We start from the raw sequence: 27,926 nt of genomic DNA on the forward strand, positions 1-27,926 counted from the left end.
TATACTTGGCAATATTTAAAAAGTCTATGATTCAAGTCCATGGCAAAACAATTTTATCAATGAAATTCAAATCCATGATCAAAGCCCATGATTTAAACCTATGGCAATTTATTTATTCAAAACCCAATTTTCATTGGCAACATCAAATCCCAATTCTCATTGGCAAAATCAAAGTCCAGTTCTCACTGGCAATATTTAAAACTCAATTCTTATTGACGATATCAAAGCCTAATTCTCATTGGCAATATCAAAAACCCAACTTACGTTGGCACTAAAAAGCCCAAACTAACTACTTGACACTATTTTATTAAAAGCTCAGGATTATTAATACTTGGCAAAAATACTATATCATAGTTATTTCACTTAAAAGTCCAATAATGAACAATATTTTAGATTCTTAAACCTATTTCTACAATATTACAAGCTTATGAAATCTATCTTATAAAACCTATGATAACCATTTATGTTACATGACACTATTCATTTTTCTAAAACCCATGGCAAACATACATCAAACCCATAGAGAATTATGAATTTGTGTTACTAATATAAAAACCCATGGAAAGTTATGATTTATTTTAAACCCATAATATTTATTTATTTCATACCATATTATAAACCCATGGTAAGTATTTATGTTACGTGACACTTTTCATTTTTCCAAAACCTATGGCAAACATATATCACGCCCATGGAGAATTATGAATTTATGTTACTAATATAAAAGCCCATGGAAAGTTATGATTATTTATTTTGGACCTATGACATTTATTTATTTCAACCATAATATAAACCCATGGAATTTATATAAGAACTCATGGTCACTATTTATCTTACATCACAATATTCATAATATTTATTACCAAAACTCATGGTAGTTATTCATCCTACATGTCCATTATGATTATCTATAGAGAAACTCAAGAGAACATCACATTATTCCATTATATTGTTTGTTACCATATTTATTTAAAACTCATGGTAAATATTATTCTCAAGAAAAATATTGGAATTCATTATTTAAAAAGCCCCAAAGAAAATATCATTTATAAAGTAATCCATAGCAAAAATTATGAGAAATTATACAAGTTGTTATTTAAATCCCATGGAAATTAATACCCAAAATCTATCATAAATATTTATTAAAACTCATGAATTCATTTTATTTCTACTAACAACTAAAGCCCATAAGGAGTAAAAAACCCATGGCAAAGCATGTCTCTAATGTCCATTTTGTAGGACTAAGAATCTCATGAAGTAGGGAACAAGTCCAAGCAAAGAAAGGGCCATGTGGCCCAATTAAGAGTGCTGAAATGAAGCAAAGTTCCAACCTAAAAAGGTCCCCAACAAGAGGCTTGAAAGTGGGCAACCAGCCCTTGTTCATCCCTAACCAAAAAACAACTAGAGACCCTTACAAGAGAACCAAGCCTTTGAGGATGAACTAGGGGCTGTTCCATAAGTTTTCTGCTACCCTCTGCCTGACGTGAACAGTGCCCAAGGGCTGTCATATCAGCTGAAGTCTAAAGAATGATGGAACTCCATCATTTTCCTCAAGACTGCACCTCCAGCGGAAGGGGAGCTGAAACCAAATTATCCAAACTCCAACAAATTGATGCTATAAATGTTAAAAACGTTCAAGACATGATTCATATACTAAGCCCATGAATCCTAAAGGGGAAAATTGGGAACATGTGGTTTGGAGGGCATAAAGGGATCTCTAGCGGAACCTCCTGAAGTAGGCTTAAAACTTGACACTTAGCTTGGGGTGTTAAATCTTACTTCTTGAAGGTCCAAATCTCAGTTGTAGTATTAGGATTCGTTCTTAATACACGCCTTAATCATATTGATTCAACTCAGCCCCAGAAATCCTGGCATTAAATGCAAAGCACTTTAAAATCCTATCATTACCCAAAGAAGTAAGGCAGCCCCTAAAGTAAATCTCCTACTTTTGGCAAAAAATTTCAGGAAGATTGGTCTTGATCCATCACCTCTGATTAGTCTTGCGATTTTTGGATTTTTGTCAATTAATACTTCTCTAAAGCTCCATTATAAAAACACAAGCAACTAACCAAAAAACAGCTAACCACCCCCCTCTGAGACTTTAGGGATTTGTTGGCCATTTTTGCTGGTGGTTTAGCTTTCTTTAAACTCATCACTTATCATCTTTAGCCACCCCCCTTGAGACTTTGGGGATTCGTTGGCCATTTTTGCTGGTGGTTTAGCTTTCCTTAATCTCACCACTCATCATCTTTAGCCTACACTCATTTAATCCCAAATATTTTTCTCCCCCCTTTACACAATCACAGCTCAAAAATGTCCTCCAACTAGTCACAAACAGCCCGTTACTCACAAAAAACTTCAATCTCAGTATTAATCCCATCCCATTCACTCAAAAATAGCTCACATTTATCTCATTCATGCCTTATAAATACACACTCATCAAAATCTTATTTTAATACTTGGTGCACTGAGCTAGGGATCTTTCTCTCTCTTCATTCCATCATATTTTCCCTCTTTTATTTGTAACTATGAAACCTTTAATTCTTGTTTATTATTATTATGATGAAGGCCATAATGTTTTGGATACTATAAAAGTTTTCCCTTATTTTGACTTAATAATAATAAGGAAAACATATGATTTTTACCATGTAAACACACTTATTAACCTGAAATTACTCTACTGCTGGAGATAATACCGTACCGCTAAAGGACTGATTTGAACTATGATGCTATAAAATGACTAATAATATAACAAACTAACAACACTAACATGTTTATTGGGCTTTATTGTTGTCTTCTTGTTAGGGTGCAGCCTTTATCTCTTACCTGGGCGGACTTACATCACATCGATAGCCTTTGGGCTTTATTTCAAGGAGCCATCGACGAGTTTTGGCTTGACTACTTCATATTCTATTTGGAAACATCAAAATTTTCTCCTCAACACACACACCTTCATAAACAACTTTAGAACACGATTTTAGTTTTAATTTTGAAATTATGAAATCGTTTTCTAAAAATAAAATTTCACAATTTAATTGAAAAATAATTTCAATTGACGTGGCGCATCTATTTCATACATACTAGTGTGGAACTGTAATAATCGACTCTCATTTAAATATTTAATTACTGAAAAGTGAATTTCTGAAAAAACAAAAAAGTCACAAAAGACAATGTGATTATTCAGTCATGTGGTGCGAACCGCAACTTCAAAATATCCCCATATATTAGAACTTGTAAGAAACCGCTTCCTTTCCCCCTTTCAAAAAGATTCCATTTTCTATTTTCCCAGAAAACAAAATCACCAAGCCAAGGCACCTGAGAATTTACACAGATATACGCCGCAAACAAGTCACACCCCACGTTGCCATTTTCGAATTCGATCTTGATTCTCAATTCAAAACCAAAGTCAAAATGGAAATGCGGGTGTGTAAGCCATCGCTGAAAAAGCTAAGACGGGCAACCATAATATTGGGAACTTCAAACATGGTGGTGTTTCTTTTGGGTGTGTTGATCGTGATTCTTGCTCACTCGTCATGCGATTTCCAATACTTGGTTCCCTTTGTGGCTGTTTCTTTGGGTTCTGGGTTTAGACTCGTGGTTATGGTGCAGTGTGGACTTGCCCAATATGCCACTGCCCAGACGATTCTTGACTCTCCTTCCTCTGCCATTGTCGACAGACGGGTGTGAACTATGAACCATGAAATCTATCATGACCCAGATGAAAAAAAATGTGAAATTTGTGTTTTGATTGAGTCTATTTGTTGATTGAACAGAGGAGGTACAAGACATGGATACGGTGGAGTCGGTTTGCATTGGTGATTACTGTGTTACAGTTTGTGGGTGCAATTTATCTTGTGTTCCATGTTGCCAAACATAAATCTCAGTTTGACGATGGAAAGTTTAAGGACTGTGTTTTAGGTAAGGTGGGTTCCTTCTTCTAAAATTCTTTGTTTTTATTTATTTTCATGGCTTAAATACATTGTTGGGTCTTTAAAGTTTAGCACATGGGTTGTGAATGATTGCATTTAGTCCTTTAGAGGATGCGGCGAAACTAAAAACTGACGCGTAGGGACTAAAAGGGACTAAAATCAATCACTTTTAAGTCTTTTAGGGACCAAGAGCAATTCCTTTTAAGTTTGTTAGGGACTAAAAATGATTATAGCCCCTCAAATTTAAAGTGATCACTTTTAGTCCCGTAGATGGCATGGTGAAACTACAAACTGACATGGCATCATTCCATAAGGACTAAAAGCAATCAATTTAAGTTTATTAGGAACTAAAATCACTCACTTTATAGTTTTTTAGGGACTGAAAGCGATTCCTTTAAGTTTGTTAGGGACTATTACTTTAAATTTCAGTGACTAAAATCTCTCATGTACTAAAATTTAGGGACTAGCAATGTATTTTGGCCCCTTCTTTTATTGGGAGATTTATGACATACAACTCTCGTACTCATACTGCTTCACCTTGCATCCACAGTTTGTATTCTTCTAGTTATCTTTATGTTACACATACATGCCAACTAAGTCTATTTTGGTGATAATAAGTAGTTTTGATTTGACCAATATGTGTGTGTGTGGGCATTGTGAAGAAGGTTTATGAAATGTCGATATTATGTTGTCTAAATGTTATGGTTTTACAGTTATTTACAGAATATATGCTAATAGCTAATACTGGATATTGGAATTATATAAGCACAACTATATTAAGAGAGCACTCATTAGTTAGAAGGGGTAGTACTTATCTGAAGGGGGGCTTAGGTTCTGTCTAGCATCTTAACTTATTTAATCTCCCTTCTTATATTATGGCTTCAGTGATTGATAGACTTGTAAAATTCAATGGAATCTCCTTTGCATTGGGAAGGGTGATGAATTTAGATATAATTTGGTGAAGGGGGCTTAGGTGCTTGTGTTATTTCTATCAAGTTTCTTAGGTAAGTGGCGACGGAGTCATGGAGGTTTGCTGTGGAAAGGGATGCTTGGTTGGAGGAGGGTGGTGCTGTAAAACAAATGTATATGAGTGGGTGGGTTGAGATTGAAGAGAATATTTCCTTAATGTGGTGTACGATGATATGTTTTCTTAATGGGATCTGTCATCTGTGGTGTGGAGAAGTGCCTTTGAGAAGTTATTTCTTTATCTATTCTCTATTGATGTGAATGAGGGGGCAACTGTTGCTAACTGTGTAGGTTGGCCAGGGGTTGTGTTGCTTTGAAATTTGATGTTTTCTTTTGGCATGTTCAGGATTTTGTAATTGAGTCAACTAATGCCCTTTCTCAGCCTTCTTATAATATTCAGGTTTGTTCAGTTGAATATGGGATGTGTTGGAGACCAAGTATACGCTGCATGTTTCAGGTGAAAAGTTTCTAAATGGGACTTTCCTGTGATAGAAGATATGAGGTTTCTTTGGAAGAGTGTTTGGCATGTAATTGCTCCAACTAAAATGGAATACTCTGGGTGGAGGGGAAACTTGAGTCATAATTTGGTAGCTAATATTTATGAAAGTGAAGGATTTTTCAATTGTTTATTTTTTTAGTTGGTGTTACATGTGGCAATGTGATGGGGAAACAATAGGCCATTTCATTCTTCATTTTTGGTGGATTGGGAGCTTTAGACCTTGATTTTCTTTTCCTTTTTGGTATAATATTGGGTTATGCACTTATGCCTTGCTAGTTAGTTGATTTGCTGGCTTCTTGGAATATGTAATTTTATAGTGGAATGTGTCTTGTTGATTGGAGAGTTGTACCTTCTTGTTTGATGGGACATTTGATTTGAGAGGAATAGGTGGGCAGTTGAAGGAAGGTAACTATCTTTTGGGAGATAAAAAGTTTGATTTCTCAATGCCTTGTTCTCTCGGGTTTCAATTCATCTATCTCATGTGACATTAGGCTCTCTTTTACGTGGTGTCTGGTTTGGGGATAACATTATACCCTTTGGCATCTAGATTGCTAAGAGTGTGATGCTTGGGAATTTGATTACCCGAGAATGTAATGATGGATGTTTGGTTTGACAAGATTCAAGAAAATATGAGATTCTCACATTTGACTTATTTCTAGGAACTTTTAAGGATTACTTTCTTTTTTTCCGCCAACATATCACTGTACAAGATAAACTTGATGCATCTTAGATATTTTAATTTTTGTTGAAAACACTGATAGTACTCTCTCGAAAAATTTAAATAAAATAGAGTGGTAAAAGATAACAATAATATAACATGAATTCACATAAAAACTTTAAAACTAGGATAAACAACTTTCATTGATTAGTTTTGCAAGTATAATTGATTATCTTTGTTGCTCCTTGACATGAGCATAACGTACTTAGCCCGTTGGGGGTGAATGCCCATGGATTAGCCGACAACTAGTTTTGGCGGTGGGGTCAGTTGTCCATAGGTTTTAGTGGCTAGAGGCGAGTCCAAATGACTCTTTTTTAGAAAGGTTCTCCATGTTATTAAAAAAAAAAGGAAAAAGAAATATTGATTAGCTTTGAAAATATGCATAAAAACCCCTTGAATTTTGGGTCAAAATCAAACTGACCCCTTATTCTTCTAATTTGAAATTAGAAGCCCTTGAACTTTGATAAATGTCTAAATTAATCTTTTTGCTAATAATAATTCATTTTATATAAAAAATTCATTATTGAACTCATTTTCCCCTTTTTCTTCTCTCTAATCTTCATCCCCCCTCTGTTTGGAAACCAAGCACCACTTGACCACCACAAGGTCCACAACCACAAAAAAAAAAAAACCTAAAATTTACATGTATAGAGCTTTGGAATGGGTTGCTGTGTGGGGCCACTAATGGAGGTGGCTTAGATATTTGGTGGCAATGGGTTTTGGGTCTATTTAGGTGAGGATCTTGAACCTTCCTAGGTGGGGGTTTGATTGGGTGTGAAGAGGACGTGTTGCCTTTTGGGGTCAGTTTATTCTCAATGGAGGAGAGGTGTTATGCTTTCTTTGTGGGTTGGGCTGCTTGGGATTGAGGAAATTTATGGTTTGGATGATGAGTGTGGGTAACACGTAAATTGTGGCTGGTGCTTGGTTTAGTTGTGAAGGGGCATTGATGGCTGGGTTTCAAGTGGATTGTTTGCTTCTTGTTGTGTGCATGTGGCTGTGCAATGGTGTTGCCGCATTATTAAGGGGAACAGTAGGCTGGGATGGTGTAGCTTTGGCAAAGCTTGTGGTGGTGGTGGTTCCTGTAGGAAAAAGGAACCACCATAAGTCATGTGGTAGCATCTTCCATCCACCATCCACCCAATTCACGAAATAGTAACAGAAGGATTGATTTAGACATTTCCTAACATTCAGGGACTTCTCATTCAAATTAAAAGAACACGGAGTTAGTTTGAGTTTGACGTGAAGTTCAGAGGATGTTTTTGCATTTTTTTCTGTTTTTGTAAATATAGATTGATTATTTATGTGGCTTGATTGATTTGTGGAGAGAGTAAACTTTAGTTTAATGCTTTTTTTTTTTTTAATTTTTATAGATTTTAATAAATATATGGAAAAGCATTAGATAAGGTTGGGATGAATTTTCTAGATCTATGAAATTTGTTGTTGGGGAACGTACATGTGTTAGGTTTTGGTATGATCTATGGTGTGAAGATTCTTGTTTTAAATATTTGTTGCCTGATTTGTTTAGATTGGCAATAGATAAGGGTGCTTCCACGTACTCTAGGTGAGCCGTTTGTATACTTCCTGTATGCTTAAGGTCTTTCCTTTTTTCTAGTAAAATTTCTTTGTTATTTAAACTAAATATTTCATAATGCAGGGATGATTTCAAACAGTAGCAGCTGGGGGCAAAAGTTACTGGTTTTTTTTATGATCATGGTGTGCTTTGTTGGACTAGTGCAGTGTTTTACGGGACCAGATATTCTAAAGTGGAGATCTTTTTATGCAACCCAAGACAATGCATGGAAAGCTCACTATCGGGAAGTATTCGATAATGGCATGCGTGAGGCTTTGTGCTGTCTGGGACGTGTCAAATACTTGTAGGCTTATCTGCATTTTGGTTGAGCTACGGAATTCTAATCTATATTAGCTTTCTGATGTTAGTGTGTATTAAATTTTTAATCTTTTACATTTCATTCTCATCTGTTAAGGAGTATGTCAGAGGAAGATGAAATTTATTCTGTAGCAAGACTATTGGGTGACCTTGTTGCTTATCGTGCTTCAGGAACTGGGCATCTGGAACTCTTGGCAGGTTTGTTCTGAAATCATGCTGTTCCATACCATGTTATACTTGTATGGTGTTTCATGGTTGCTACAAGTCATATCTTATATATTTTTAAGGCAGGCATCTGTGCTCCATCTATTCTTTGTACATAAAATGTGCTTTATTATTAGTGCTTCTCTATTAATTGAGTTGGCTAATTTGTGATTAGAAATTCTTTGTTACTTGAACTTTGGTGATTTACCAGTGGTTGCCAAATTGCTGCTTGTATGAAGAGGTACACAAAAAACAGATAATATAGTGAATTGGAAAGGAAGGGAGAGAACTTTTATACCTGTGACTTTTGAACTACTTTTTATTTATTTATTTATTTATTTTTGGTGATAATCTGATAGTTGGGGTGGGATGATCTGAATCCTAGATGTCTTTATTGGAAACACTAGGAGGTGCCAATCAGTTGAGCTATAAGGCTCTTGGTGACTTCGAACTACTGTTGATTCCTATATAGTTGGTCCATTTTTTTTTTCCTTTTTCCTGTTATGCTAGGAAATCTCTGAAACAATTATGAGAGTAATCCTACGAAACCAAGAATGTGGATTCCCTCATAATTAGAAACCGTTACTCTCCTAATCTGGTGGGTCGTGTAGGTATTAGAGATGAAGAATGCAGTTTCTAGTAGTGGGCACTTTGTAAGCATTGAGCATGCTATGTTTTAGGAATTACCCTAGATTGTCTGTCTTGAACTTTCGTTAGAGCTTTGGATTTGTCCTCACATCTGTCTTGAACTCCATGCATTTTTTCAGTTGTTCCTCTACAATCAAGTCTTAAGTTTCCAAGAAATGAGTAGTTAACAAGAAGAATCAATTTATAAGAGAATTAGTGGTGGATTCACTTGAAAGCTGAGACATATAATTCCTGAAAATTTTCAGAAAATTATCACAATCAGTTGATACATGATAGTGTTATTCATCTACTTTTTTTATTTTTATTTTTATTTTTTATGGAATGTTAGTTGTTTGTATCGACTTTCAATACATTTGCATTAATTATTAAGTAATAAAGAATTTTATTAATGAAAGAACTCAAACCTCATAAAGTATAGAGAGGTGTTACATCCACAACATTTTCACAACAAATCATATGTGGCAAGTAGTTATTGATTTTAATTTGAATCCACAACTTAAAATTACTTTTTTACCTACTCATAACAACTAATAACAACCTACTACTTAGGATTTGTTGTGAAAATGTTGTGAAAATGTTGTGGACATAGCATTTCTCTAAAGTACAATAGAGTCTTGTTGAGAATTATAATCTAAGGTTTAAGAGACCCACATAATTAATGAAGGAAGCACAAGATTTCTTGGATATAACAATACTAAACTATGCAAAAGGATGGAACAAAGCAGATTTGATCTCAATAAAGATTTATTGACACCTCCAAATGTTCAAATTTTCCAGTCTCTCCAAACTGTCCACATTAGGCAATGAGAAGTTGCATTCCAAGAATGAGGCTATTCTTATGCTGATCCATTGCCAACTAGAGTAGACATCTATCACCTTCTATGGTATCACCCAATGAATCCCAAAAGCAAAAAATATAAACGACCAAAAATCTCTTGTGAATGAGCAATGTAGCAAGATCCAAGGATTCATTACAACACATGCAACATCAATTGACAATGACAACATTATGCTTGATAAGATTATCCAAAGTCAGAACTTTACCCAAATTAGCTTTCTATGCAAAGAATGCAACTTTCTTAGGAGCTTTACCATGCCAAGTACTCTTCCATGATAATTTTCTCATCTTAGAATCACATAAACTTTTGTTTTAAGAATGAATGCTGAACTTATCATTATGGTTCAACACTCATATCATATGATCAGTTCCACCTGTAATTGTAATATTAGAGTACTTAAAATCCATAAAAGAATCAACAACAAATTCCTATTCCTAATCATGAAAAGCTCGGATGAATCATTAATCATAGATTTTAGAAATGGGGCTCATCCTCCCCTATTGAGTTCAAGGAAAGAGAGAATAGACTCATTTTTGTTTTCAGCAAATAAAAAACAAATGAGGATTCAAATCTGCTGATTTCCACTGCTAGATTTGCACATAAAACACCAGTTTACCAAAGTAATATCTGTTTAATAAGATTATCAGCTGTCAAAGATTTTCCCAAAGCTGTTGCCCATAAGAAACAAGCAACTTTCTTTGTATTATTACTGTATCAAATATTCTCCTGTGTTGGTTTGTGGATGGTTATTTGATCATCTTCTTCCATTACAATAATTAGGCCAAATGAACCTGGAAAAAAAAGAGAGAGGAAAAGCTACTAAGGAAACCTGGTGCTAGGTACTTCGTGTCAATTTAAGACGACCATGGTTCTAGAGGCCTTGTGGACAGGGTTTTTCTTCACTGGTGACCTTATGAATATTCTTTTAGGTGTGAGTTTCTAAAGAGTTTAGAGATCACCTGCTGAATCATAACTGTGGTCGAGTTTAGTTTATTTACAGTAAGAAGAGAGTATATAATATATATGCAGTGAGTTTTTCTCATTATTAGATGTGTGGTTTTGGGTTTGCATAGTTCATGGTAATTTGTGAGTGAAACACACACACACACACAGTTGTCTGTATATTTCTTGTTTATAGCTGGCAATTTTTATTGAAATCTGTGGGTTTTTGTTTTTTTACTCTTTAATGAGATAGCTGTATTCTTAGTTTATTTTCATCTTCACAGAATTGTAATTTCTACAATACCAAATAAAAGGAGGTATTCAAATTCTTTCTCTAGTATTTAAGCTATATTTTGCTAGTGATGCTGCGTTTCTCTGAAGGTAAACTAAATGGTTTTTCAATGTAATTTATTTAGTGTTTCCTTGGAAGAACATTTGGTTCAGAAAGGTTTCATTTCACTTGAGACCTTAGGAATATTTCTATAGGTCTCAGTGGCTAAAGACTTTAGAGAGGTCACCCACTGATTCTTACTGTTGATTGAGTTTAGTCTATTATGGAAGTTTTTTTTTTTTTTTTTTTTCTTTATTATCATCAATTTTTCCTTGTCCACTTTCCATCTATGTATGTCATACCTCAAACTGGTTGTACAACATTTCATTTCACTGGCATTACGTTCCATGACATCAGAGAGCATTCCTGTCCAGGTCTAGCCTTATTGCAGAGGCATAGTCATTCCTTAAAATCACTTGACGATGTTGTTGAGGCACCTGAAGAACGCCTTAAGGAGGCTGCAGCTCTTCATAAATTTGCCGTAGCTGCTTACACGGTATTGCATTAAAATTTTATTATATCAGCCTTTTGAGTTTATCTTTTTAATTTATTGAAAGTGTTACATGGTGCAGGGTCCTTTACTTGATATTGGAAGAAATCCTTTATTTTTTCCTTGTGCATGGCTTTATAGGCAAGGGATTTTGACGCCCTGGACTCGTAACAGGTCATTAATCCATCGGGTATCTTGCTTAAATGCATTTGTGACATTATAATTTAGACATGATTAAAGAAACTGTAGGTGCTTGAGTTCATTATTTTGGTCTTTTTACTCTTTTTTTTTTAAAATTTTTAATTTTTCAGGTTTATTTATTTTTTAAATATAGAAGCATTCTTAGACCTTGATCTTTTAGAAAAATACTGTCTTGCATCTTTTGGTACTTATGATTCTATTTCTTCTTCTTAGGCGGCCCAAAATTGATGGTGACAACTGGTGGCGAGGCCATGCAGCAGCCTTTTTAAAATATGTTAATTTATCCCCAGAAGTACTTAGACATGGGCGTGTTAACCAGGTGATTTATTTTAATGGTCTTATGTTTCCATGCATGACAGCAATAGCTTAAACAGATGTGGCTTTATATCATAATTCATTTTTACACTACTTATAAAAAAAAAAAAAAAAAACATTTTTACACTCAGCATTAATTCTCATTGATTTAGTTGGTATGTAAAGGACATTTCAAAGATTAAGTATTTGCCATGTCTGGGGCCATTAACGTCATTATCCATGTACATATCACATCATTCCACTTCTTAGGATTGTAGGTGAGAAATTACTTATTCAAAAAGAAAAGAAAAGAAAAATATTGCAGGTGAGGAGCATGTTCGTTCATTAAAGGGTCAAAACTCAAAAGTTAACTTTGCTGAATACAAGCTGTCATTAAGCCATTGTTTCAATCCATGCATATTAACAGAGAGCTCTTATGAAAATTTTTATGTAATCATATACTTAGTTGGTTTGCTCATAAATATTATTGTTTTTCTGTTGTTTCCTTGTTTATGTGGTCCATGGCAGATTGGGTTTGTGCTTATCCCCCCCCCAAAAAAAAATGGCAGACTGGGTTTGTAGATCAAACATTACTTATTTAGTGCCGTAAAATTTCTAAACTAGGGTGCAAATTTGATTTATGCCAATTGTTTCTTTATGTGTATAAAACTTCAATTTAAATCTTGATTATGGGTTGCTATCTTGATTCTTGCTCGTAAATCAAGAAATAATTAAACAAGTTCCATGTTTGATATTTTATGATGATGATCAATGCAAAAAAAATTTCAAACCTGTTGAAAGGGAGGATTTAAGAAAACAATTAGAATGATATTTATTGAAAGGAGGTGCTGGAAATTCTTGATTCCCAACCCTCTTACTCTCCATTTGTTATATAGGAAAAGGTGGTTACAATAGGACAAGGAATATTCTTGAATGAGACAGCTAGGGAAACATCATCACTAGAAACTTCTAGACCCTTCTAGAAGAGTACTGCCCATTCAACAAAAGAGTACAACCCATAATATCATCTTTCTATTTCTCTTACAGACCCTAACTATCACAATAAAGATGTTCTGTTCTTACTATGAATAAAATTTAGAGCTCAGCAGGACACTCATGAGGTTCGGATTACATTGATTTTTTTTGATAAGTTTTCCATTGGTAAAATTTTATAATCAAAGGGGTATTTCCCCTCAGAAAACATGGAATCAGTTTTTGATTTGTTGTTCCATTACAACTAAGCATGGTCCGATTTTGGGGAGATTGGGAAGCCTTTGCATGGTGGCTTCTAGTATAAATGACCAGTAGAAAGGAGAGAAGTACAAAATCTAATGTTTAATTATCTCATTTTATTTTCTCATTATTTATTTCATCTTTCCCCATGAGCGTTCTTTATCCGTTAATCTTTGAATGGAACTAAAGTTGGAACAATATAGGTAAGTTCTTTAAAGGGATTAAATGATTTGTGCATCTGCCACTGTTCTGAGAGTTGTTATCCATTCCTTTGAGGCCATTGAGGCTAGGTGGAGGCCAAAGGGGAAAAATGGGTTGAAGGTGAAGCAGCATCAGAGGCCAGTCAAGGGGTGTAGAGAGTTAAGGAATTTGACATCTTTGGTTAGTTTTGAGAGACAAGGAATTTATCTGGTGGCAGGTGCTTGCAGATCAAGGTGTCTAACACTGTCTTAATGAATCTAAATCATCTAATTGATTGTCAGTGGCCTGAATAAGCAGAAGAGCTTGCAGTAGAAATGCTCTTGAAATGGCGAGGCTAATTTGTTTGCAAGAAACTAATGGAGAATGGAGAATTGGTGAGGAGTCTATGGGGGAATAGGTTTGTTGAATGGGTGATTTTGGAAGCAGAAGGGACTGTGGGGTTATTACTGATGTGGGACAATTGGGCAATTGAAATTCTGGACTGCGTCAAAGGTTAGCACGCAATTTCTTGCAAGTTCTGGTGTCTTATAGACTAGTTTGATTGGGCTTTCTCTGATGTTTATGGCCCTAATTAGTATACTGATAGAAGATTCTCATGACAACTGGTGGGGGTGCTTGGTGGGAATTGCTAGAATGTGTAGGAGCCGATTTTAATGTGGTGCATTTTCCTAGTGAGAGATTGGGAGAGGGGGGGTGGGGGGTGGGGCTGGGAGGACATACAACAACCATGTGGGGGTTCTATATTGGAATTGGGTTTGGTGGATTTGCCTCTTCTGCAAATAAAGTACAACCGGTCCATTAACCAAGAGCCTCATTCCAAATCTAGGTTAGATAGTTGTTTGCTATCGGCTGAGTGGGATGAGCACTTCCCAGATATAACCAAAATGTGTTGCCCCTGATTCTCTCTGCTCATTGTGCAATAGTGCTTGGTAATGGAGGTTTCAATGAAATCTCACTTTAAGTTTGAAAACAAGCCAAGAAACTCCTAGTTATATCTTGACAAGTAAGCTGAGAGCTTTGAAGAAGGATTAACAGAAATGGAATAAGGAGGTATTGGGAGATATGGGAATATGGGAAAAATAGGTATTAAATGAGATGTGAATCTTGGAAGGAAGAGAAGATAGTGGGACTCTCTCAATGGAGAATTGGGTTAGAAAAAATAACTTTTAGAGGAAATCTGAAATCTCAGTGACAGAAGTTGGGGTGCTATGTGGTTAAAGGAGGGGGACAAAATCATGAAATATTTCCATTGCCTTGTGAACTCTCATCACAGGAATATTCATCAGAAGATTAGCATGTGGAGTAATCTTCCTGTAGGGAGCGTACTTGGGATACTCAGGAAGAGATATAGGATGCCATTGTATACTTTTATAAGGTGTGTATTTAGAACTGAGTCATGGAGGCCTTCGCTAGAAGGTTTATCTTTCATATTCCTAGAGAACAAAGATGTTATGTGGCTGGAGAGAGAATTAACTGTAGATGAGGCGGTAGATACGAATACGATTATACTGTTGAATGGGGACAAAGCACTGGGTCCAGGTGGTGTCGTGATTGCTTTCTTTCAAAATTTTTGGGAAGTGGTTTGTGAATACACTCAAGGGAGTTTCATGAATCCAGGTTGCTTGAGAGAAGTCTAAATGCAACATTTATTGCTCCTATTCTGAAGCTAGGAGCCTCAGACGTTAAGGATTTTAGACCCATTAGCTTAGTTGAAAGTTTATACATTTTTTTTGATAAATAAAATCATCTAAAAGCATAAAAATATAGAAGTTTGTAGGTGGAGTTGCTCGCTAATAGATTGAAGGTTGTCCAAGTGAAGCTTCTTTACCAATCTCAAAATACAATTATTAAAGGAAGGCATATTCTCGATTCAATGTTGATTGCAAATGAATGTCTTGATAGTAGATTGAAGGCTTGACTACTCGGACTGTCATGCAAGTTGGACTGGGAGAAAGCCTATGATCATGTCAATTGGCTTTTCCTACTGTATTTGCTGGAGCTGTTTGGATTTGGCAAGAAATGGAGATCTGGATAATATTTTGTCTTCACAGTTCGTTTTTTATTTTAATTTAAGTCCAGATGGTTTTTTTTTTTGGTAGCTAGAGGGGGTTGAGGCAAGGAGGTCGTTATCTCTGTTATTATTTGTAATAGTGACAGAGGCTTTGAGTAAATATTTTTATGATAAATATACTTGAGTTTGTTATAGGCATGCTAGTTCCCTTGGAAGTATATAGTACTCCTCTGCTTCTACATGCTTCATGTTAAGCACAGAGGCAGACTTTTAAGACTAACCATCTACTGCTATCTCTGAACATATTCAAGGAAGTTAATTTGTGACTTCTAGGAATCTCCCATCAACATAATTGAGAACTCCTTAACTGCCAGATAATGCAATAAAAAATGGTCAACCAATTTCACACACACAAATATATATATGTATATATATATTTTTTTTTCTTCTTTTGTGCATGTTGCTATTTCTCTACTCAGTGTTTTGGAAACTGGACTAGCTGGTGGACAATTAAACCAGGAGCTGGTCTGCTTTCCTGTCTGGTTACACATTTTTATATCTAGGTCAAAACCGAATATTGAGACTTTGTCTAACGGCTGACTAGTTGAAACCTCCAAATCACGAACTGCCCGGTCATGCTTGTGAGTGTATCCTCTGGATTTTTATTGAAAAAATGTGTATATTGATAATGGCAAGATTAGAGTCTCAAATGAAGCGATAGATATGCAAGGTACTTACCATTAGACCATTTTAATATTTTGTATGGTTAGCACTAAATGTACTCTACTATAAAAATTAACATAAAATAAATGCTATGACTTGAACCCCAAACTTTATGATTATTTTGCTGCCTAACCTTCAGGCCAAAGCTTCTCCTGGTATTAATTGTGTTACTTATATAGATAAAAAACCTAGTTTTTATTTCTATTATAGTAAAATTTTTAAAGTATTTATGATGTCATGGTCAGACATTGGTTTGCTTGATTTTTTGGATTTCCAACCCTTGATCCTCTCAAATTTTGAATTCATTGAATGTTCCAAGTTCTAAAACATTTCTCCTACCTCAATCAAATTTAAAAAAAGAAAAAAAAGGAAAAGAAACTCTTATGGAATTTCTAGGAGCACTATAATAATACGTGCACATGCATGCATATACCTACATCTGTAATTGAGAGTTTCGTGACTTTGTGGTCTTAAATGGCTGAATTTTTTTTGATGTTTGTGGTTTTCGGAATTCTGAAAGTGCCTTTTTCAGTGTCTAGTATGTCTATATTCTTTCCTTTGTTTTTAAGCATGCCATGTTCTGATTTGTTATGTTATGCTTTACCAGCAACATATAATTTCAATTTGGTTCTTTTTCTTTACCTTGTATTCCAGGCAAAATGTGAAGCTGCATACTTCATTGTGGTTCTGCATCATTTGAGATCGGTAGTAATTGCTATAAGAGGAACTGAGACTGCTGAAGATCTCATAACTGATGGTTTATGTAAGGAGTGTGCCCTTTCTGCAGATGACTTGGATGGATTGATGAAGTATCTCTCTCTCTCTCTCTCTCTCTCTCTCTCTCTCTATGTATTTTTGTGTATTTTTATGGGTGAGTGTATGATGAATCATTGCTTAGGTGATCCTTAAAAAAGCTTCAGCATTTTAACATTCCACAGTAGGTTAGTTAATGTCCTTTCTTAGAACTTGTATTGTCAAATTTCCGTCTAAGTTACATCTAGACAAAATATGGGTATGTTCTAAATTTCTAATACTTAAGGAAAAAAAAAAAAAAAAAAAAAATCTTGCAGTGAGAGTCTGTAACTTTCTATAATGTTCAATTTTACATCCTACTAAGGCTTTTAAAAAAAAAATTTTAAAATAAATCTTGTCTGAATAAGTTACTCCTTTTTAGCCGGGCCTGTTGCAATGTTTTAAAGACTGGACTTTTTAAAGAACCATGAAATGGAGAGGTTCAAGGTTTTGGGGTTGAACTGCTGCAGGTTCAACAGAGGTGATGCCATAATTAATTCAATATTATCATAATAAATTTGTAAAAATTAGTAACCTTGATTAAAAAAATATCTACTGAATGGTGGGTGGGATCAGTTACTTGTAAGTTTTATTGATCATAGGCGGGCCCAAAGAACTCTTCTTTTGAAAGGTTCTCTACGCTATCCAAAAAAAAAAAAAAAAAACTATTGAAATTTAGCTAATTTTTAAACATATTATCACAACTTGATTGAAAATTAGGGGTGTACTCCAAACTAGGGCCTCAACGCTGATGAGTTGAAACTAGGGACGTGTACTCCAATAGTTTCCATGGTCTTTGACTGTTATAGATTGTTTCTCCATCCATGGAAACCGAGATTTAGCTGGGTCCACTTGCCAACGTCAAACAAGGCAGATCTGAATATAAAGAAATGGGATAAAAAAATTGTAGTCAATATTGTACTTTGGTTCTGACACTAATCTACTATTGCAATTTCCATATCTGTTGATTAAAAAAAATGGTCATGGAATCTCTCAAACATTGACCCTACAAATCAGAAGTTTCAAAATTTGGATTTGTATTTCATCACATTTACATGGTCTTTGAACTTAATTCAATCTTTCAACATCTGGCAATATGAAGATCCGTTACATTTTTTACAGTCTGACTTTTAGCCTTTAGTAGAAGAGAAGAGGAGAGCAGGTCTCTTTTTCTTTCTTTTTTTTTTTTTTTTTTTTTTTTTTTTTTGAGATAAAGATAGAAAAGGAGAGCAGGTCTTGAATTGCAAAATAATGTTGAAGGAGAAGCATTTGGAGGAAGGGGCTAGTTTCTGCTGCCAAAGCATCTTCTTTTCTTCATGCTGTGGGTTTTGCAGTTAAGTTGGTGGGACCAAAGTCAAATAATTCAAAATTCTCTAATTTGATTTATTGCATAATTGTTCTCTTCTAGATTCCTGATTTTCTGAAAATTTGTGTTAATCTGCTTAAATGGCTTTATTTGTGATTAGTTTTTGTCCAATAGGCACTTCCTGGTGTTTCCAACATAAACTTCCATAATTTAAATCCCCTCTCCGCCATTGTAACTATAAAATAAAAGCCTTTATTTGTGGTGGGTTTTTGTTCTTCTGAACAGTTCCGCTGGTTTTGAAACTTCTGCATTATTGTTTGCAGTTCAAGTGATATTGATCCTGTTGTGAAGTGCAGCGTGGACTCATCTTTCCCACACTATGGTCACTCAGGTATAGTTGAGGCTGCACAGGATCTTTTCATGCAAATTGATGGGACTGCTTTTGACCATGGTAAACTTATGACCTTTTTCCTTCAAACTTATTGAGCTTTGTTTTACTGACCATTTTAATATGAATTTTTTTGAATTCTTTGAGTCATCCTGAGATTCTGACTGTTGTTTATTTCTTTGCTTCAACAAAATTACAATTTATTTTTTTAATTTTAAATTTGGCTTATATATAAATTCATATATACATGGGTTAGTTGTGTATATTCTCAAAATGGAAAATGGTATTAACACCAATGGAATAAAATTATTTGAAGAAAGAAAAAATTACATGTGATTAAGCTTCATTAAAGTTTCTCTTCTCATTCAAATTTGAGCTAACTTGCAAAATATCTATGATGCAGGACAATAGACTCTTAAGAGGTGATTGTGTTTTTTTTGGGAAATAAAAGAAGAACAATAGAAAGGGATAGGACTTAGGAATTGGCACCTAGGGTTTGCTTGAAATTAGCATCAAGTGTTAAAATAGAAAAATAGATATGACCTAGGCATCAGCACTTGGGACTGCTTGGAATAAGTACTAGTGTTGGTAAAAGCGCACTTAAGTGCAAAGAGCAATGCCCCAAGGCTCTAGCGCTTTTTGCCTGTAAAGTGAGGCGCACTCAAAGAAGCACGCTTTATTGCTTTTTTTTATATTTAAAAAAAAAAAAAAACCAAAACTGAATTAAAACTTTAGGATCTTGACATTATTGATATTAAACCATTGATTTGGCATATATTTAGTGTAACTTAATTATCAAAAAGACATAAATTTGAGCATAACTTGTCATAACTTATCAAAAAGACATATAGTTCTTCTCTATTTTTATTTTTATTTGTTCTTGGTTTTACCTCCCCGAAACAATTACCCACCCAGCTTCTGCTTCTTCCTCTTATTCTGTTTTTTTGCTTTTGAATATCTACTTCACACCAATTACAATACTGCTAATGTCTTCATATTCTTTAGCTCATTCATGAAAAAAAAAAGTATGATATAATATATTCGTGGTAATTGTTTAGTTACTTTAGTAGTTGTTGTTGAACTTAAAATACTAATTCTTAAATACTTATGGTCCATAAGTGATTAAATTATTAACTAATATTAATGATTAGTCATAGGGCATTATGGCTATCGGAGATTTAAGAAAGGGTGTTACATTGAAGTACTCATGTTAGCTGATCCAAAAATTTAAAATGACTTGACTTGCAATTTTTGTGTTAAAATTGCAAAAGTAGGGCTTATATAAATGTTATATGAATTATATAAAATGTTTTATATCAATTTATATGATAATATGATTGTTTGATTGTTTCTCATTAATAATTATTTTTAAAAATTTTAAATTATTATTTTTAAAGGTACACTTCACTTCAATTTGGCACACTTGTGCTTTGTGCTTTACTCCAAGTGCGTGCCTTGTGCTTTACGCCTAGGCTCCAAGAGGCCTTTGCACCTAAGTGTGGCTCATGCTTTTACCAACATTGATAAGTACCAATCATGATTTGAACCTAAGGATGAGCACATGATTTTGCTTGGAATTTGCACCAAGCACCGGAAGAAAATTCCTAACCCAAATATTATAAATCCATGATTAGCTGCATAAACATTGCATTTTGGGGCCTTAAAATAGTTCGCCTAAATTACATCATCGAAGGAAAGAAAATTAATTTCTATCTTAACAAGGAAAGAAAATAACTTGTAATCAATTACATTAAATGTGAGAATAGAAGAAAATTAAATCCCAAAACGTATCAACATTCATCAACATCAATTACATTCAGTCAAATAGGTCCAATAATATCAATCAACATTAATAGGTTTGATTTGGTGTCCACATCAATTCACCATACACCTTGTAACAGTGGCTTGATGAATATTGAAGCTTAGACCTTGGAAAGAGGAAAATATTACATATTTTGTATGTATGAATTTGTAACCCTTTTGGTGCATTATTCTTCAAAATTTTTATGAGGGGAGAACTTAGCTTGTTCTAAAGATTTTATAATGGGAAGTTTTTTTTTTTTTTTTTTTTTTTTTTGATAAGTAAGGAGAGAATATTATTAATAAAAGAATAGCAAGAAAAGCACACAAAGTTCACGGTAGTGAACAAAGGAAGAAAGAAACAAAAAGACAGAAGCTGCCCCTAATCTATACTAATAGAGGAAAGAAAATCCAAAAAGGTAGAACAATCCGAATAGCCCCAACAACGAGACCAATCGAAGAGGGTCTGCTGGCAATGCTCTAATAACTGAACCACCGTTTTCTCCTCATCCTTAAAAGACCGGCGATTCCGTTCAGTCCAAATAGTTCACATTAAACATCCTGGAACCAAATTTCAAATATCTGAGTTATGCTTCCCAAGCCAATGATACCAGCAAAATAATAAGTCCACAACTGAACCTGACATGACCCATTCCATTCCAAACAACCGAAGCATATACATCCACAAAGAATGAGCTATCGGACAAAAAAGTAACAGGTGATCCACAGATTCCGCATTACAACAACACAAACAACAATGATTCGCCAAAGGGCGACCACGAAGCATAAGGTTATCCAAAGTTAGAATCTGACCATGAGCTGCTGTTCACATAAAAAAAGCCACCCTTTTAGGAACCTTAACTTTCCAAATTCTTTTCCAAGGGAAAGTTGAAGGAGCTACATTTCGAATATTATGATAAAAGGACCGAGTATCAAACTTCCCACTGCCATTAAGATCCCAACAAAGCCTATCACACCCTCCTTCCCTAGGAATTCGGGTTTGGATGAAATGAAGAAAGGAGTAGGAAGCCGTCAACTCCCAATCATTGAAGTCCCTATGAAAACTTAAACTCCACACTCTGTCAATATCACCCACAGGAGGGCTTAACACCTCAGTAATACAAGCCTCCTTATTAGCTGAACACAGAAATAACTGAGGATAAAGAATTTTGAGAGAAACATCACCAGTCCACTTATCATGCCAAAAAAGAATACGAGAACCATCCTCCACCACAAAAGAGAAATGCTTAAAGAAAGTTTCCCACCCTTCACTAATACTCTGCCATAACCCATAACCACGGGCCTTACTACAAGCTTTAGTGCACCAACCCCCTTTTTTTTCCCCATATTTCATGGCAATGACCCTTCGCCACATATGCGAGGTTTCATGGCCATACCTCCAAAGGCATTTCCCTAATAGGGCCTGATTAAAAGGCACCAACTTTCGAATTCCTAAACCACCCAACTCACGCGGTAAGCAAACCTTTTCCCAAGCCACCAAAGAATATTTGAAACACTCAACTGATGAACCCTACAAAAAGTTCCTTTGGATGCATTCCAATCTAGTCACCACAGCTTTAGGGATGGTAAAAAGGGAAAGGTAATATGTTGGAAGGCTTAAAAGGGTACTCTTCAGCAAGGTGAGTCTACTACCCTTTGACAAATAAAGTCGCTTCCAGCTTGAAAGTTTCTTTTCCATCCTCTCAAGGATTGGATTCCAAATAGAGGCTGTTTTGTACGAAGTACCCAATGGCATACCCAAGTAAAACATAGGTAAACTGCTCACCCTGCATTGAAGGATATTAGCCAAATGCTGAATGTTACACACCTCCTCAATAGGGACAATTTCACTTTTCCCCACATTCACCTTTAGACCAGTAAAAGCTTGGAAACAAGTCAAAACTAGCCTAATAGAAAGAATCTTCTCTCTAGAGGCATCACAGAACAGAATGGTATCATTAGCAAATAGGAGGTGAGAAACCCGGATACCAGTTGAATTAACAGGACCCACATGAAAACCCTGAATGAAACCCCCTTCCTCAGTTTTCTTCAGGACACGACTTAAAACTTCCATGATCAACAGAAAGAGAAGGGGAGACAAAGGATCGCCTTGTCTGAGACCTCTAGAGCTACCAAAGAAACCAGTAGGAGATCCATTAACCAGAATTGAGAAGCGAACGGTAGAAACACAAGTCTTTAGCCATCTCTTCCATCTATCCCCAAAGCCCATTCTCTCCAACAGATAAAACAAAGCATCCCAATTCACATGATCGTATGCTTTCTCAATGTCTAGCTTACACACCACCCCGGGAGTATGACATTTCAGTCTACTGTCTAGACATTCATTAGCAATAAGCACTGACTCCAAAATCTGTCTGCCACCAACAAAAGAATTCTGTGACTCCGAAATAAGTTTATCCAGCACCCGCCTCAATCTGTTAGCTAAAACCTTAGACAACAACTTATACACACTGCCCACTAGGCTGATAGGCCTAAAATCTTTGATATTTACAACATTATTTTTTTTGGGGATCAGAGATAAGAAAGAAGCATTTAGAGACCGTTCAAACTCTGAGCTCCTATGGAAATGATCAAAGAATACCATAACATCTACTTCCACTACACTCTAGTATATTTGAAAAAAAGCTATAGTGAAATCGTCAGGACTTGGGGCTTTATCACCCTCCATCTCATGAAGAACCTTTACCACTTCCTCCTTAGAAAAATCCCTCTCTAATTCAAGCTGCTCATTCTCCTCAATTCTAGCAAACTCTAAACCGTCCATAGAAGGGCGCCAAGAAACTAACTCAGTGTACAACCTTTGATAAAAATTGACCACCCTAGACCGGGTCCAAGTAATGTGAATGCCTGGGTTACAACCTCTGTACAAGCAATGCGAATGCCTGGGTTGCAGATCTTAACGTTCTAATCTGAAGAAGTTCAATGTCTGCTGGCATCTTTATTAATGATGATTTAGGATGTCTTATATGAATTATTTTGTGATATAATTGCTCATATTATGAGTTTTCTTATATTTTCTAGTTAAAAACCTTGTTACTCCTAAGTTTGTGAAATAGGGGTTGCTTTCATTTCATCAAGTCCTTTATAATTGTTTCACACTGAAATTTTCTGTTTTTGACATAATTTTACCGCAAATTGCATTGTGCCTAACTACTTTTTCGCTTTGGACAACGTGATGTAAATTGAGATGCAGAGTCAAGTGGCTACCTTTCCTCATTGCTTGGAGCTAGATGTGAGTGTGATGGGTATAATGTTCGCATAGTGGGGCATTCCCTTGGAGGTTCAATTGGTGCATTGCTAGGAATCAAAGTATGGCCTTTCTTGAAAGAATGTATTTGTTTAGTTCGGCATGTATGCTAATCTTGGACAAGGATTCTCTCTATTTGCTTTTGATAATGAAAAAGGTCAATTCTTGGTGAAGATTTGATTTTTACAAATCTAAAGGTGTACTTAGTGCTAGATCATTTAAATTGAGTCACCATCAGTTATCATTCCTTATTTAGTACATTGAGATTTTAAATGACATGGCACATGACCTTTAGATTTATCAAAATTATATTTTAACCTTGAGTTGACCTTTATTACTTAAAAGCAAATGAAAAGGATTCTAATATTCTTTTTCATGACTATTATGAAGTTCTAAGATGAAGAGAGACATGATGTTATTGTCTCTGTATATGTTGTTGTAAAAGTACAAGATTTGCCTCATTCACGTAGTTTTCTTGACACTCCCCCCTGCAAGCTGGATCATGGAAGTCTATCATGCTGGCATAGTATGAAGTTAAAAAATTATTCTTCCTTAATGTCTTACAAAAATTACCTTTTAAATTCTAATTGATTGCAAAGCTTGAAATAGGATGTTGCATTTTGCTTTATCATAACCATAATTCAGACAAAATGGCATATACATTGCTGCTTAGTTATCATGTAACATGTGTATATATATATGTGTGTGTATATATATATTTTAAAAAATTATTATCTTTCTCTATTATTATTATTATTTTTTAAAGATTAGAAAAGCCCACCTTTCCTAGGAGAGATGTCACCCATAACATCCCACATGCTATATGGATCATAATCTTGTACTCATCTTTTGCAGCAAACTGTCTAAATGTGACGCAGGCAGCGTCTAGCCAATTTAATTTTAATTTAATTTTATATACTAGTTGCGGATATGTAATTTTCTGGTTTCTATTAGTCCATTGGGTCGTATTTTGGTTTTATATGAGTTTAATTATTTAGTTTGGACTTAGTAGCATAAGTCCTAGGAGTTTAGTAGTAAAAGCCCACGGAGTCCACGTTGAGCTCTTTTTAGGAGTTTTGAGAAGTCCATGTTCCACTTGGATGAGGTATTAGTCAATTTATTTATATGGATTTAATACTTTCTATTGAAGGAGAAGAATAAGATTTCTATTTTTTCCGAAGCTATGGAGCTTTTTTTGAGGCCCTTGTGATACAACCTGCTTCGAGGCATGATGCCAGGGAAATTCTAGGTGTGATGCCTAGAAGTTTATTTTTTTTCTAATCCTTGCTTAAATTCCTAGAATCCTGAAAACCTTGCAAACACACATTGGTTTGTCACCTTTTAAACCCATAAATCCAAAACTTCAAAACCCTAAACCATCCATTTATCAAATAGCCCCAAGTACTCCATAAAGACCCAAAACCTAGTGTACCTCTTAAGACAATAAATTGCTTTCTTCAACATGAAAATCTTGTTTAGTTTGCCTTCCTCTAAGCACATAACTAGGTAACAAGTATTCTTAATATCTAATTAATATTCAGGCCACTCTATAAATAATACTCAAACAGAATTGAGTCTTGCCATAGGAGAAAATGCTTAAAATTAATCCACAGCAAACATATGAGTATTGCTCCTAGTGACTAAACAACCTTTTTGGTGCTCAATGGTACTATTAGGATAATTTGTGCTAATATGACCTGTGGCACTCAACTGTGTTTGCTTGGAATTGGACAAGTTAGTTTCCAATTATCATTCATACATTGGAGTCTTTGACCTAACTGAAGGTGAGGCTTGCACATAGGAACAAGGAATGGAAATAGAGGAGAAAATACAAATGAATGGATGGAAAATATGTTACAAGCGATAAGAATGATAAAAGTTATGAATAGGATGACAAACACAAGATTAGATATCAAAAGGTCTAGGCTCTGTAGCAGCTGGCGATGGAAGAATTCTTGATATCCATTGTTAAGGAAAATGATTGGATGCTCCCACTTTGTTATATAAGATCAATCAAAAGTCTATACTACTTAGACATTCAATCAGACAAGGGCTAATATTAATGTTTTTTCCCCCTTCTCTTTTTCTGAACTTGTTCTGATTGCTTTGAAATCTTTTTTTGTTTGTCTAAATATCCTATCTTTTGTGCACAGCTTTATAGCCGATACCCAAATTTACATGTCTATGCGTATGGGCCCCTTCCGTGTGTGGATTCAGTTGTTGCAAATGCTTGTTCAGACTTTGTTACAAGGTACATATAATTCCTACACCATGCCGCTCATAGTTTCAAGGCAAGTGATTCTATTGTTGTAGGTTTTTCTCTGTATGTTTTAAGTCTTTGAACCTTCTGCAGTACTGTATGCAACAATGAATTTTCAGCTCACCTTTCAATTGGATCCATCCTGAGGCTTCGTGCAGCTGCAATTACAGCACTGTCGCAAGATAACAAGACTGACACCACCATGGTTTTTCAACTTGCACGCCGATTTTTGTATGTGAGCAACTATCAGAGAAACAGGACTGAGGTAAAAGATCCTGCTTCAGATTTTTATTCTGGGGCCATCACAGCTGAAGATTTCAATCACCACATCAATGGAAGTCAAATTCAGAATCAGAATGATTCTCCAGGTATCCCTGTTTTATTTCTAATATGATACTCCCTCTATCTCATTATATTTGTCCAATTTAAAGAAAATCAATTTTTTTAAGGGGCCATCATTTAATATTGTCTCTTGAAGGAAAATATATTCAATTTTTTCAAAATTCTCTATATTTTGATGCAGCCAAAAATGGAATACTTCACAAATAAAATGGGATGGGTGGAGGGTTTTTTTTTGGTTATTTTTTATTTTATGCTGAAAGATTCATAATTATTACTTTTGCCATCAATTACTGGGATCATATAGCATTCATGGGTGTACCTATTGTAACTAGGGAGCATAATCTTTTTATTTGAGCAATTCCCACTTCCACTGCAGTAAGCGAGGGACAGCATCAAGGGTTTTCCCTCTGGAATGAGGCTGACAATAATGATTCTATTATTGAAATCGATGATGGTGAATTCACCAATCCTATTGCAACCACTGTAAATACACGTGATGACCCCATATCTCAGTTTATGGAAACCGTCCCAAGATCTGAAAATGGGTCAGCTGGGGATCCCCCAGAATTGTATTTGCCAGGCCTTATAATTCACATGGTACCACAGCAAAGAAGCTCACATACATCTCTGTGGAAATGCTGTACTGTGCTAGATAAGGCACAAAGTTATAAAGCTTACATAGCAAACAGAGAAAGCTTCAAAGATATTATTGTGTCGCCATCTATGTTTCTTGACCATCTCCCTTGGAGGTAATACTAGTGAATTCTTGGATACTTTAGTATAATCTCTATACATAATATGAAATGTCTGAGAAGTTGCTCTGATACCATGTACTCAACTGAATTAATACTTTTCAGATGTCATTATGCAATGCAAAAAGTATTGGAAGCTCAAGGTGCCCAAGCTGTCTGAATCTCATTCTGTTTAAGTGTAAGTCAATTTGGAAACTCCAGCATATATTTGACAGAGCAGAATTTCCCCCCCCCTTCTGTGGTTTTGGGATGGTGTTGCATGTCTGAAACCTAGATATGTGGATAAATGAATGAAACTAATTCAGAAATGGCATCTCCTGTGATTACTTGACAGTTGACACTCAACTACCGAAAAAAGGGGGCATTCCTTATGTTATTCTTGTACATGCCTATAGTTGGTCAACAATCTGTAATTCCAAGTTTTCAAAAGGTTGCAATTGTGACCTTTTAGAATTAATTTGTAGAAACATCTTCCACATGCCTAAGTTCTTGAAGCTGTGCCACCACAATCAACCCTAGACCCTGCAGGCAGGCTCTGCTAGTAGTTAAATTCAATGGTGTTAGGGAGCACATTTTCATGGGTTTCATAGTTGTTTACAGCTGCAGCATCCAATCTTCCCTATTGGTCGAATATCAATTTTCATGTTTTCAATTACTAAATTGAAAGCTATGGAGCTTCATTGCGGTATGTTATTAGTACCTGATTTGAAATACGATTCTGCAAAGAAAATCTTAAAGCAAAAGTGCAATAGTTGGATTAATTCCTCTATGAAATTTTGGCTGGTGAGTTGTGACACATTTTGTGCTTTTTTGTTAAACTGGTAGGATTTGTCCCAATTATCTGTATAATGTGTGTAAATTCTCCTTTCTGAAATGATAGTCAAGTTTTCCCATGTAAGTG

General features: G+C 35.2%; 1 protein-coding gene across 6 annotated transcripts; it reads left to right on the plus strand.

The window, feature by feature from the left end:
• Positions 1-3,201: 3,201 nt before the first annotated feature.
• Positions 3,202-27,923, plus strand: LOC126701608 (uncharacterized). 6 transcript variants are annotated; one of them, XM_050399826.1, is made up of 14 exons: positions 3,202-3,681; positions 3,774-3,918; positions 7,767-7,986; positions 8,098-8,198; positions 11,339-11,460; positions 11,537-11,628; positions 11,869-11,974; positions 16,772-16,926; positions 18,572-18,666; positions 23,612-23,733; positions 25,825-25,922; positions 26,025-26,299; positions 26,650-27,022; positions 27,131-27,923. In XM_050399826.1, the coding sequence occupies exons 1-14, from the start codon at positions 3,412-3,414 to the stop codon at positions 27,183-27,185; spliced, it is 2,229 nt and encodes a 742-aa protein (XP_050255783.1). In that variant the 5' UTR covers positions 3,202-3,411; the 3' UTR covers positions 27,186-27,923. The 6 variants fall into 6 exon arrangements, with proteins under 6 accessions (XP_050255783.1, XP_050255781.1, XP_050255782.1 ...); XM_050399824.1 differs by having other exon boundaries at positions 3,203-3,681; positions 18,539-18,666; XM_050399825.1 differs by having other exon boundaries at positions 3,203-3,681; positions 18,539-18,666; positions 23,618-23,733.
• The last annotated feature ends 3 nt before the right edge of the window (positions 27,924-27,926 follow it).

Source organism: Quercus robur, chromosome 10 (assembly GCF_932294415.1).
Source record: "Quercus robur chromosome 10, dhQueRobu3.1, whole genome shotgun sequence".
Lineage (NCBI taxonomy): Eukaryota > Viridiplantae > Streptophyta > Magnoliopsida > Fagales > Fagaceae > Quercus > Quercus robur.